At 38.8% G+C, this 13,977-nt stretch overlaps 1 protein-coding gene across 17 annotated transcripts in view; it reads right to left on the bottom strand.

Annotated features, from left to right (window-relative positions):
* The window catches only part of ctrip (E3 ubiquitin-protein ligase ctrip), a 322,022-nt gene that overhangs the window by 146,071 nt on the left and 161,974 nt on the right, over nt 1–13,977 (bottom strand). For all 17 annotated transcript variants that reach the window (XM_067157963.2, XM_067157962.2, XM_067157961.2 and 14 more), the window contains 2 exons: nt 11,273–11,394; nt 10,998–11,170 (listed from right to left, as the gene is read on the bottom strand). In XM_067157963.2, the coding sequence (XP_067014064.2) occupies nt 10,998–11,170; nt 11,273–11,394 (295 nt within the window). The remainder of the gene's footprint in view (nt 1–10,997; nt 11,171–11,272; nt 11,395–13,977) is intronic.

Consider the following 13,977-nt stretch of genomic DNA (forward strand, 5'->3'; position numbering starts at 1 on the left):
CTTTAATCATCTCGGATTTCGTGCATCTTACAACGTTGCTCCAGTCCTCCACACTTATACGGCCTGCGGCTTTGAAAATGTCCTTCAACTTCCGAAACTGTGAAGTCGTTTTTTCTCAGCTACATAATCCTTCACCAGGGCCCAAATGGCAACTGCAAAAAGGTGGAAGATTTTCAATTATTGTAACTCTCTATGACAATGCCGATAGCGACTCAGAAATGAGTGGTGTATTCCCTTTGTAGAATTATTTCCTTCCTTCAGGGAAATTGAATCTAACAGCAACGCAAGTTCTTCTACATGGTGAGCAGAAATTTTATTTTATTCTCTCACGTTTTATCTTTTCAAGCATTGATATATGTTTATCTTGTAGTCTTATCCTAAATGTGTTGTTTATTATTGTTCATCTTACGTGAATTATGTATGTTGCTACAAAGAATAATTGATTATGGACACATTCCAGTAGATACACTTCCGTTCGTGTTTTGTATCGTAAATCAGCTGTTTGTATTCGTAGCAATTTAGCACCACAGTCCTACTTCCGCTTAACTGTCAAATCAAAACTCATAAAAACGAAACTATAGGAATATACTTGGGCATAACCTGGTACAGATAGACGACAGTGGTGACCGATCCAGACCGCTAGAACAGAAAAATGGCGTGCTACAAGGAGATCCACTTAGCCCATTATTGTTCAATATAGCCACAGCAGATATCACCAAATACATCAAAGCGGACGTCAAAATACTGGTCTATGCCGACGATATCGCTCTTATCTCGCCCGAGATAACAAAACTTCACGAAGCCTTTGACCAACTGGAAAAGTGGGCCACCAGAAATGAACTGCAACTTAACGAAAACTAAACCGCGACAATGACATTCAGAAAAGGAGGCAGATCAGCAGCCAATGACAAGATCACATACAAGAACGAGCTACTATCATTCGTCCCTCACTTTAAATACCTAGGGATCACCTTGCTGACATATGGAACTGTTTTCACGATACATGTCAAAGAAAGAATAACAGCCGCAACCTTAGCCATGACCGGTATAAAAAATCTACCAAAGATCTCGCTGGCAACCACAATGGAAATATTCAAATTGAAAATTACCCCCGTAATAACATATGGCATGGCATTAATTTGGGAATATCTTACCGAAAGCAATCTAGCAGATATCGAAAAAGTAAAGCCAAATTCTTAAAATTAAAAAAAAGCTTTGTGTGTATCAAAGTACACCCGATCGCGCCTGGTATATGTTCTGGCAAGAGAAACTTTCTCATAGAAGATCTCCGCCTACACCTGCAACTACCTTCTACACCGGCATACCAGAATTTGCTCATAGACCTTCAGAGAAAAAGGGAAGAAATATGGCTGAAGACGCTATGTTAAAAAGCGAATGGAAAAAGCCCGGATATGAACTTAGACACGTAGTGACGCGATTTGCTGCTCATGGATTTCACCACGCGATATGCAGCAGAGCCAACTACCATGAACCAAACAAATTACAGCGTTTATGTAAATTGTGTGGGAAAAGCTATGAGAGGTACCACGCAATGTCATGCTGGAAAAGATTAGTCTCACTGACTAAATTCTGCCTCGAAAATGAGAGCTAAAATTGTTTTCTTTGCACATTGAGAGAATCTTTTCTAATAAATTATAAATTGTGCGGTAACTTTCCTAGTATTGCCGACCAAAATTCCTACGTTTTATCTAGATTTTCAGGACCATTTAAATTTGGAAAAAAAAAAATCCTATCCTCACTCGAAGTGTCAGGAGGCTGAAAGTTTCAAGAAAAATCCCGAATGTGCACTTTTAGCTAAGTACGTAAATAAAATGAATGCTAATATGTTACAACATATGAATGAATTGTTCATGACATCTTATATTGCAGAAAGTAGACCCTACACTGATTTTTAAGGTTTGGTTGCATTGTTAAGCAAGCTGAATGTTACTGATTCAGAGAAGTATGTGAATGATAGACAATTTAGGGAATTTACTTCATACATTGCCTCAGATCTTCGTGAAGATTTGATATGTGAAATTAAGGAAAGTTGATACATCAGTATCTTACTTGATGGATCAACAGATAAATCTAATGATGAGGAGCTGATACGTCACATTCGTTTTTTAATAAGGCGAAGGAGGCATTTCTTTCTATTGTGTCATTGGAAGATGCAACAAGTGCCTATATGGAAGATCTAGAAACAGAATTGCTTAAATTAGGGTTTGGAGAACTCTTCATGGGTACAAAATCACAGCAACGAGTAATATGATGAAGATTATGCAATTAATAAACGTCCTAGATGGATAAAAGAACGTGAGACATATTTCCAGGACTAAGACTACTCTGATTTTCAGACACATTTTAGGTTATCTAAAGCTTCCGAACATAACCTGGAATTCCCAACACATAGGTAGGCCTAAAATGAATTCTCGATTATAGCTAATATCTTGTACGGTACACGACTGGGTGACTTAATGAAGAATGAAGGAATACCAACTTATTTTTTGAGTGACATACAATGTGTAGGCTATAATTGTTTTTTCTTATTCCCTTTGTTAATGCTTTCTGCCACCAAGTTCAGTAACAATTCACTCTCTTGGAAAGTCGTATTAGGCTTCTTTCTCCGTTTCTGCTCAATAGCGTACATAATTTATACAAATTATTTGCAAACCCCGAATGGAATCAAAAACTTGTTTACAATTCGATAGTGATAGCAGCAAGTAGTCATTTGTTTTCTGTATGTCAGTATGAAAAAATGCGGTTCAAACTGAGATTGAAACGAAAAGTTAGTTTTGGTCATCATCATTTCCCTTTATCCAGCTGTAGCCGGGTAGGGACAAATATGGCTCCTCTCCACTTTCTTCGGTCTTTCCACCACTCCTCCTCCAACACTGTGACCCAGTCCAGGTTTCTTTCTATAATGCTGCGTTGGATGGTATCTTTCCATCTCAATCGTGGTCGTCCATGGCCTCTCCTTTCTTGGATTTGCATTTCCATCACCTTTTTGGGCATTCTTTCATCCCTCATTCGCTTTATGTGCCCAAGCCATCTTAGTCGGCTCTTCTCTATTCTATCATTCATTTTTTCCACTCCAATTTCTTCCCAGATTTTCTCATTCCTTATTTTGTCTCTTCTACTCTTCTGTATCATACTCCTCAAGAACTTCATTTCGGCTGCCTGTATTCGACTGTCACTGTCCAAGTTTCTGCTCCGTAAGTTGTTATGGGTACAAAATACATCTTGTACATAGTTTCCTTTGTTTCCATTCGCACATCTTTGTCCCATAACATGTTTCTTACACTATGATAGAAACAACTTCCAGCTTGAATGCTTTTACTTATCTCAGCATCCAGTCGAGCATTCTCCATTAATTCACTCCCCAGGTATTTGAACGTTTCCACTACTTCCAGGGGCTTGTCTGCAAGTCTAATCTGACCTTTCCCTGCTTTCTCCCCTCTAGTCATAACAAGAGTTTTACTCTTTTCTTCACTTATTTCCAATCCACATTCTTCAATCTTCCCATTCACCACATTCAACTGTTCCTGAACCTTCCTGCCGTCTTCTCCCCAAATCACAATATGATCTGCAAATAACATCATGTTCAGTTTTGGTAAACCGAGATAATAAATTCTGTGGTGAACATGGAAGTGAGCGTTATCTGAAATAATGAAATGAGTTTTGAAAATCTAAGATAACAGCAAAAATTACCGACATTGGTGAACACGGGCCTTAAACACTTCTCACACGTGGTCTCTTTTTACTGGACAGTAACACGGCCGATGGTGGGTAATTCTTTTCATGCAATGTAAACACTTGAGATAGACACACCGGCAAAATCTGATGTTAGTTTTGCGATACAGTAAAACCTCGTTAATTCAAAGTCTTTGTAATACAGAAATTGGACTTCCAATTATGTGATTTCGAATTAACAGCCATCTTGTAATTCAGAAATGCCAACCCTCACCAGTTTTTGTGGATTATGCTTTTCCGCGTACTGCCTGCAACGTGATATTTTGGCTTTCCTTAAAATGCTGAATAGAAAAGAATTACGATTTCACTCTATTTTCAACTGTGAAACACACCGAAGTGAGTGAAAGTGCAGAAAGCTACCCCTGCAAGTTCCGGGAGACGCGTTCTATCATGACGTGGAGAAATTTTGAATTTAAATTACTCTGTAAAATATGGTACTATTTAAAAAAATGTAAAGTCAGTTTAGAATTAAAAGTCCGAATTGTTTTCTGTTTAAATAAGAGGACAGTTTTCTTCCATCTATGGTTGCACAAAGCATAACAGTACACTCGGCATCGAAAACTAGGCGAGCCAGGAGCGTGTTGACAACCTTGACGCAAATAAAACCCGCATCCCAATTTCATGCCTCGATTTTTTTTTAATATGCGGGGATTATTCACGTAAATTCATTGCAGCAACTTCAGAACACCAAGGGCTGAATGGAAGAATAGTTTGTTTTGGTTATGGCGCTTTCAGGAGTTTCCAATGGAATACAGTTATCAGAAGACATACTGAGCGAGTGGCATGAGTTCGAAGTGGTCAGGAAAGATCTTCCAGTAAGTGATCCGCATGGAAATTCGTGGTCTGTGAAAGGACGATTTCCAATTTTAGGAAGCTCCTCAGTAAAGTTACAACTCCTGTATTGTCATGTGAGCGAGGGTTCAACACGATATCACTCAATACAAACTGTGAATCAAACTTGCCATGAAGAACTTAACTGATCTCATGATATCTTTTAATGAACTCTAAAGGACTTTGATGCAACAAAATGTATTGATCGCTGGTATTTCAGTGGGAAATCGAACAGGCAAATGCAGTGTAATTTCCAAAGACTCTGACCTTGAAGGTGACCGGTGACTATTTGGGTTAGTATCTCTTAAAATATAAATTGTTTCTATACCATTCTTGTATGAATCGAGAGGCTATAATATTTAAGGATACATTTGAAAAACAATACAGAGCTTTATCCTAGTCTAATGTGCTTTTCATAATGTTTATTTGAAAAAAATTTGCTGGCTCCTGATAAAATGGACCTGGCTACTGAATTATATCTATTTTTTTCTGCCCCTGGCAATGAGTCTGTACCCCACAATTCACTTTCAGAAGCATGTTCAACTGGCTGCAATGTGTTGGTCCCTTTATCGGTGATAATTCTTATCATGGGATTACAGGAAATTAGAAACACTGTCTAGGATGCCTTGGAATCTCAAGGGTACAGACTTGAAGAATTCAATAAAACTCAATCAAGGGACCACTACAAAACTTTCAGAAAACAGCTCCAAAAATATGAACCTCCGACCCTACTGATGAAGGATGAAAATCGTAAGCTGGCTCATAACAAAAACAATACAGAAATTGTGGCTGTGTATTTCAACAAGCTTCTAAATTGTGAGGAACCTACAGAACTCCATTTGGACATCACCCCAATAAAAACACCACCAGAGAACATCAATCCCCCCCACAATAAAGGAAGTCTACCAAACACTGAATAAATTAAAAAACTACAAAGAGCCGGGAGATGAGACCTTTGCGGAAATCTGGAAATATGCAGGAAGATCAGCAAAAGTTGCCCTCCATCAACAACTTGTCTATCTGGATTACAAAATAACTGCCCGAACACTGGACAACAGTCCTCATTCACCCACTGCACAAAAAAGGTGACAAAACCGACCCTAATAACTACAGGGGAATCTCACTCCTAGACATAACATACAAAATATTTTCAATAAACATCCTTAATAGGATACGTTTACAACTTGAGAAAGAACTAGGAGAATATCAAGGAGCCCTGGAGGAGCTGTCCTGATCAGATCATGAGTCTTACGTTGATAATGGACTATAACAGCAGAAGAAACAGAGATATGTTGATAATATTTGTAGATTTCAAGAAAGCGTACGATTGCATCCATAGAGAAACTATTTCAAATTTTAAGTCACCTTGGACTACACCCCAAATTAATAAACATGATAAAATTCACTCTCACTAACACCAAATCAAAAGTGAGGTTTAGGGGTGAAACATCAGTCAATTGAAATCAAAACTGGACTACGGCAGGAAGATGGGCTCTCACCACTATTATTTAATTGTGCTCTAGAAATAGTAATGAGGGAATGGTTTAGAGAATGCCCTCCAAAAATACAGATTGGCCGAGAAATCAAAACAAATTGCCTGGGTTTCCCTGACAATTTGGCATTACTAGCAGTGGACACAAAAGAAGCAAAAACCCAGATATCGGAATATCAAAACATTGTAAATTGGCCTCAAAATATAATTTGAAAAAACAGAAATTATGCCCCAAAAACCTACACACCTAAAAGAAGTTACCATAAATTGTAATACAATCCAAATAGTAACTCAATTTAAATATCCTGGAGAAGTAATAAGACATAACCTAAATGAAAAAATCTCAATCCAAACAAGAACAAAGAGATTAGTTAAAGCACAAAAATTAACATGGGATATCTAGAAAAAGGAAAACTTTGCTTATCAATAAATGCAAAAATAAAACACTATAACACAGTTATAAAACTGGAAGCTACATATGACATGACTTACTTCATAAAATTGAAAGGAGGATTGGAAGAACCTGCACCAATAAAAAATACCAGAAAGATAGACAGTGGCAGATAATACCTAACAAAGTCGTGTACAAAGAGCTAGAATCCATTACAGATACTATGCGTAAGAGTAGACTGGGATTCTTTCGACATATCATGAGGATGCAGGATTCGAGGCTTCTGAAACAACTAGTACAACACAATCTCTTCTCAAAAAATACCAGAACAGGATATAAATGGATGAGAGAAGTAAGAGAGGATCTGAAGGAAATATGCCTTACAACAGAAGACACCACAAATAAGATAAAATTGAATACAAAACTCAAGAATACAAACCTCCGCTTTACCCTTACACGAAACCAACAACATGCATACTTTCAACCGAGGCAAGGGCACGAAGATCAGGGCGTCTGAAGAAGTACTTTGAGGACCGCAAAGCTTAAACAGGCCCTTCAAAGAGACATGAACAATGGACTGACTAAAGTGATCCTATGTGATCATAAAAGAAGATAAGAAGCAGGATATCTATCTCCCAGGTATTCTTCACGTAAGTGAAAGATAGTATGCAAATGATTATACATGGGTGTGCATGAGACATTGTTTCTTTCAACAAAGAAGCACCTTCAACGACTTGGTTTGTGTGCCCTGCAATATACAGAAATTCTTAAGAGTATTTTGAATGATACTATACATAACTTAAATCGCCCAACAACGTATGAAACTTCCTATTGTTATGTTCCATTCTATTTTAATCATTTATATCATCTTAATTTAATGTGTGTCGACCTCATGGTCGCCTTATTTGTAAAGCAGCTGCCGATTCCACGAACGAACTTTGCAACTTTTCACTTTGCACTTTTCAGTTCAGATTTTGTTCCACCATCACTTTTCAGATTTAGCTTGCAAAGTGAAAAGTTAGGAATCTTTTCACTTTTCAAGCCTGTTATGTTCCTCCATTGGTACAGAAATGAAAAGTGCAAAGAAATGAAGTGAAAAGTTTTCATAAATCTTGCAAAGAAACGATTCCCTTTTCATATGTTAACAAGTATGTACACTAGTTTCTCGGCGTAGAATTTGGTTTAGTGATATAAACACGATACGACATGAGCTTTTGTTAGCATTAAGCGAGGACAGTGATGAAGAATCCAGTAAGAGAACGTACAAAGACAGGATTAATTTTCATAACCTCACTTCGACGTAATTTCGCGAGTGATTTTGTATTACCCCAGCACAGGCTGTGACTATATTCTTGAAATGATCGGTCATTTATTGAAACACGCAACAAAAAAGAAGTCAATTCCTTTCCGAAAGAGAACAAATTATGATATGCTTATATACACTGGTTAGTAAATGGTGCCCAGCTGCACGGTGTAGCAGCAATGCATGGGACATCAAAATCAATTATTTGCAGAACTGTTATCCAAGTTGTAGATGTTATAGTAAATGTAATTGTACCGGGCGGTACACCTCCACGCCGCTAATTTAAAATGTGCGCCAATTGAAACTCCTCTGCTGGAGGAAGTCTGAACTTTATCTACGGTAGTAATTTTCTACTTTCTCAGAAGATGTCACTACCTGGAAATTTTGGAATTTTTTGAACTGTGTCATTTTCGACGTATTTTTGTTTTGCTTGTAGTAAGAAGTATGAACTTTCTCTTCTAGAGGACACTACTGAAGATCAGCAATAGTGCACCCTAGTGCGGAGTGAAAGAACTGTTTTTTTGGGAGAAATTTTGAATTCATAAGTTTGTTCTTTGTTAAATTTCTTTCAGTCATTGTTTAAGTTGGCTGTATACCCCTCTCTTTCCCCTTGTTTTGTATTTAGCCAATCCCGAATTTCTTTTATTAATTTCTGACCAATCTGATGTATCTTCCCCCAACTTGAATATGTTGCTGTATCCTACCCAATAAAGTGATTGTGGGCGGGTGTTTTCTTCCCTAAAACGCCTCGAACTTTCCGCGAGAGTATATAAACTGCTGATTTTTGGGTCTCTGTGCCACTTCTGTTCCATCTTTTCGTGTGTAAAGTACATAGCAGGGGGCGGGAAGCGCCTCTTTCTTCGGCGGCAGTCAACAACCAGGTAATGGCCGATTAATTACTTCTTTCCTCGCTTGCTCAGCAGTTTAACTCTCGGGGCGGGTCCGAAGTTTTTCCATTATGTAACCTTCCTTAAAATGTAAAGAAACTTGTATCTATTCTATCTTTTAAACTACATATTGGGATAGAGAGTGCTTAACCCTCTCGAGCTCCCACTCATATTGTTTTGAGGTGAACTTATTTTCTCAACCTATTCTTCCTTAACATTATGTAAATTTGTTTCTTTTCTAAAGTCACCTCCGTAGTATGGGATTAGCCCTTGCATCAGTGGCCTAGAGCCAAATTAGGTTTTGAAACAAAAACATTTGGAATGCAGATCGCCTCCTCTCAAATTGTTATTTTAGAGGTCATTGTAATTACCCTTTTTCATTTAATTGACCTCAGTAGGTTGGGTATGTTACCCCTGTGTCTATGTCCTGAGAGGACAACGTGAAGGTGGAGTTTGGTGTGGCCTTTGAGAGGCTTAAAGTTTGAGAGCGTGTGGCTCTTTCTTGAAAATTAAGTGTTGTATGCCTCGAGGAGGCTTTTCTGTGTAATTTGGAGCAAGTGCTCTTGAACAATGAATGGGGTTTTCTGCCCCTCTCGGTAAAACTTATTTTGGAGTAAAGTTGGGCTAATTGCCCTAGAAGTGTGAATTCGGGGCTCGAAGCCCAAATACTGTAAATACTGTAATTGCACCTTTTGTTGCCTTGCTACTCTGTACCTGCCGTACTTGTTATTTCTTAATTTTGAAAAGAAAATATAACCTTGTTAAATTTTAAATTAATTTTACTTTCGTAGCTTGAGACCTGTTCACCACCCCGCACCTTCTTTCACGCATAACTACCGCAAAAACACGGTAACAGTAATATTTCCTAACAGTACGTTGGCCTGATAATCCACTTAATATGGCAACGGGATTTCTAATGAAGGGTGAATTTCCTTCTGTGTGTGGATGTGTTGACGGTAGCCTCCTCTCGTTGACATTGATGTGTGTCATCATTTGAGAGGTTATCTTTAAAGTTGTCAGAAAAGGATGTCGCATTTCTCCTTGACAACTTCCAGCACAGCCAGCTTCTTGTAATAACCTTTCTTTCCTATGATAAAAACTTTAATGGTACAACAATTATACCGCCAAGTTCGCTGCGAAAAGTGAAGTATTAGGCCTATACAGTTTGCTTATGGAATAAACTCTATCGGATCACTCATTCGCAAAGACTTTTCACTTTGCAAAGAAATTGAAAAGTACAACCTAGTTCATTGTGGAACAAAGACTTTGCGCTTTGCAAAAATTGAAAAGTGCAAAGTTGAAAAGTTGCAATGTTCGTTCGTGGAACAGCTCCCAGATTAATAAATAAAATAAAACAGGTGGTATATTGTTTTCATAAAATACATCCACTTTCCGTCGGATAGGACAACAAACAAATTCGTCTCCCTCCATGTCTAAAACACTTCACACGCACAGTCTCTTTACCAGGGGTAGTAACATGACCAGTGAAGGAGTAACTCCTTTTGCACACTGTAAACACTGGTCAGGATAAGTTTCAATAACATAATACTCTTTCTCTCCACTTTTCAGAGGTTCCCTCTCTTACGTTTTACATAAGCTGGAACCATTCTGAGTTGTGAACTGAATTAAGGTCGTGCGTGTGATCGAGGATGCTACAGCTGGTAAATAAATAGGGGATTTAAACGACCAGAATAATGACCAAAAGAAACGAACAATAATATTTTTGCAGTCAATACTTAATACTTCAAACTTTTAGGTACAGCTTGTACTTTAGAAATAGGCAGGAAATACTGGGCGGATTAAGAAGGAAGAGTGAAGTTGTTGAAGTCTCGTGGTTTTGTTTGCACCTATTTTATTCTATAGTTGGAAAGAGTTTAGTGCACATAAATCCATTCAGCCGCAAAATAAAAAAGAATAATAATGCTATTTGTTTTACGTCCCACTAACTACTTTTTAAGGTCTTCGGAGACGCCGAGGTGCCGGAATTTAGTCCCGCGGGAGTTCTTTTACGTGCCAGTAAATCTACCGACACGGGGCTGTCGTATTTGAGCACCTTCAAATACCACCGGACTGAGCCAGGATCGAACCTGCCAAGTTGGGGTTACAAGGCCAGCGCCTTAACCGTCTGAGCCACTCAGCCCGGCGCAAAATAAAGAAACAAATACTCGCCAGCTATTCAATCTCCACAAGACAATGCTCTTGTATTGATCAACAGTGATCAAGCACACATGCAACAATCAGACTGCAGATCCATTACCACAAAAATGCTCCAGTGACTTACTGACCACCACCTAGAAACAAAAGCTCACCTATGGCAAGACTCCGTCAGAGGATACATACCTTGTGGTAAGGTCGATCTACCAGTCCACTTCCTCCTCCCGGATTCACACTGCGGCCCCATCGAGCTGGGTTCAGGCTAGCCAAAAAGCTTGTAGTCTTAGAAGTGGCACCAGCAAACCGTGAGCGTGTGGTGCCAGTTGGAGTCGAACGGCCAGAGCTGCCCAGCGACGTAGCTGGAATTAACATTACTTGTCAACTTCTGCTACACAAAGAACTTCATATCCACCAATTTTTTTTCTCTACACACTAACAAGTACTGAAGTTCCACTGCTCACCTTTCGAAAACAAATCCTGCATCATGGAAGAAGACAGGTTGTTATCGTCTTGCCGAGTCTTACGACTTGAAGCAACCGTACGCTTAGGAGTTCGTTTGCGTTTCAGCACATCACTCAGTCTCCTGAAAAGACACCAGTGGCATGCACGCCAAGAATTACGACCCAACAAACACATACTAATATAGTAAAACCTCGATACAATGGAGGGAGGGGGAAATGACTGTGTATGCAGAAAAACTATAAATGCCTGTCATAAAAAATAAGGGGAAGGCATAATATCACATACAGGTACCATAACTGGATATTGTTCTTAATGTACACTTCATATTGCAAATACAGGCATCACAATATTGCAACCATGACAAACTCAATGAAAATAAAAAGCTGTATCTTTTCACTTCACATCTTGTTAAGGTCAGTTCCCGTATGGCAAATTAATGCTGCAAGTCGATTTTCAACTAAATATGAACAGGTTCAAAGAATGTGTAATTTTTCTTATTTAGGACTCAAAGTTTTTAGTTAATTCTTTACTTTTCGTACAACATGGTTTGAACACTCCATTCACCATCCCTGAATTGTATCATCAATTTATGGAAAATAGATAACTTAATCATGGACATGTCAAACTGTTATCACTACCGTACAGTCCCAAATACCACCCGCAACCGAATAAGACCTGCACCCTAAATTTGAGACGGCAAAATATGGAAAAGAAAAAACAAAAATCAAATAACTTGCATACCTATTGAAGTTTCTTCAAATATACCACAAATATTAATTCAAACAGCTTACAATTAATAAAATCATCACAAAAATCGTATATAATAATCGGTCAAATACTCGGATCGTTCACAATTCACCATCATCTAAAGTTTCACCATAGGAACTTTTGTCACTGGCATCTTTCCACAAATAGACAACATCACTACCATCCACTGAATTTGAAATTCCACATTTCTTAAAGCTTTTGGACACTAGATCGACGGGAATGCGCGCCCATGCGGTCTCAATCCAGCTGCATATTAGTCCCATTTCAGGCCTCTTCACTAGTCCGGTTGGTGATCACCATCAGACATCCATTCGGTGCACAACTGTTTCATTGTAGTTTTGAAAGGCCGGTTCACGCACACATCCAACGGCTGGTAGAATAGAAGTGAGTCCTCCAGGAATTATCGCAAGATCGGTTTTTCCTTTCCTCATCATATCTTTTACTGCGTCAGTTGTATGTTCTCGGTAACTGTCCAACACAAGCACGTTTTGTTTTTGTAACAAAACTCCCAGGCGACATTGCCATGCACTTCCCCCAGGCTTCAACTAACACAACTGTCCATCCAGCCGGACTCGTGTGCTCTAAACAATAACACCGGACGGCAAGTTTCCTTTTCTGAACCACATATGGAGGGAGTTTGGTTCCATCCTCTAATATGTACATTACCATGCATCGTTGCTTTTCGTTACCACCTGTTCTGACTGTTACACTTTTAGAAACCTTCGTATCCACTGCATTTTCCAAAGGCATTTAAAAATAGGTGTCTGGTCAGTATTCCCAATTTGAGACAGCAAATAAGAATTTTGCTTCCTCAAATGAATAATGTGATTCTGAAAAGCTGTTAATTTTTTTTCATACACCCCAGGGAGACGTTGTGAAATAGACATACGTCTCCGAATGCACCATCCCGTTCTCCGATAAGTTTCGGATCCATCCACGGCTTGCAGTAAAACCCTGTGTTTTGAGTTCTTTTGAGATCTCTAATGATTTTAATTGACACATTTCACTAGAAACAACATATCCTAACTCACGTTTTTCTATCACAAATTTGTGGAGTCGTTCAATTTCCGGAAACACTACACTCCACCCACGGAACACTCTGCGATCGCCGTTACTTTTTAGAAGTTTTTCCTTCTTCCACCAATCATGAATACACGAATCATCAATCTTTCTGCCAATGGCATGATTTCCAGATATTTCAATTTCACTTGCAGCTTTAAGTTTCTCACGCACAGTAAATGATCGCAGACGCCGTTTTGAATCCATTGCTTACTATCGAGACAGCACTTTCACAAAACAGATACGAACTCGAATGTGAGCGAGGTAGACTTCCGTAACCAACAGTCTCGACTCTCGCAAAGTACGATATCCCGCGAGATCAGCTATTCAAGCAACGAGCATGCCAGCAACACTTCTGAAAGAAATGACGATCGAGCATCCGCAACAGCGGCTTTGATATTTACCGCATATTTACCCATATTTGATTTACTGTATTTCATAACCTTGCATTCCATGTTTACATACAACTGTAGCCGTATTGAGAAAAAATCAATCTTGTTTTCTAGAACGCAACTAAAACACGATAAGACCTGAATGCCTGTTTAATGTAGTATACCAAGCACGGTAACCGTATTCAAATCTATTTCAATGCTCCGTGTAAATGTATTAAATATTTACGAGAATGAACTTGTAGAATGTTGTTCTATAATTCAAATGTATGAACAAAACTTAAAGCATTTATGGCTGTAAGTTATCTTCTATTACATGTCTGGTTATTTAACAGGTTAGGTTATTCTGGCCGACCATGAACCACGTTTCGGGGCTTCGGTCCTCGTCCTCCTCTCTTCTGTCCACACGGCTTAGGTAGGGGATGTACCCGTGGTCTTGATCCTCGAATTGTATGCAAAATTCATGCTCACCCTTGTCAACTTCATCA

The sequence above is a fragment of the Anabrus simplex genome, chromosome 14, assembly GCF_040414725.1.
Source record: "Anabrus simplex isolate iqAnaSimp1 chromosome 14, ASM4041472v1, whole genome shotgun sequence".
Classification (NCBI taxonomy): domain Eukaryota; kingdom Metazoa; phylum Arthropoda; class Insecta; order Orthoptera; family Tettigoniidae; genus Anabrus; species Anabrus simplex.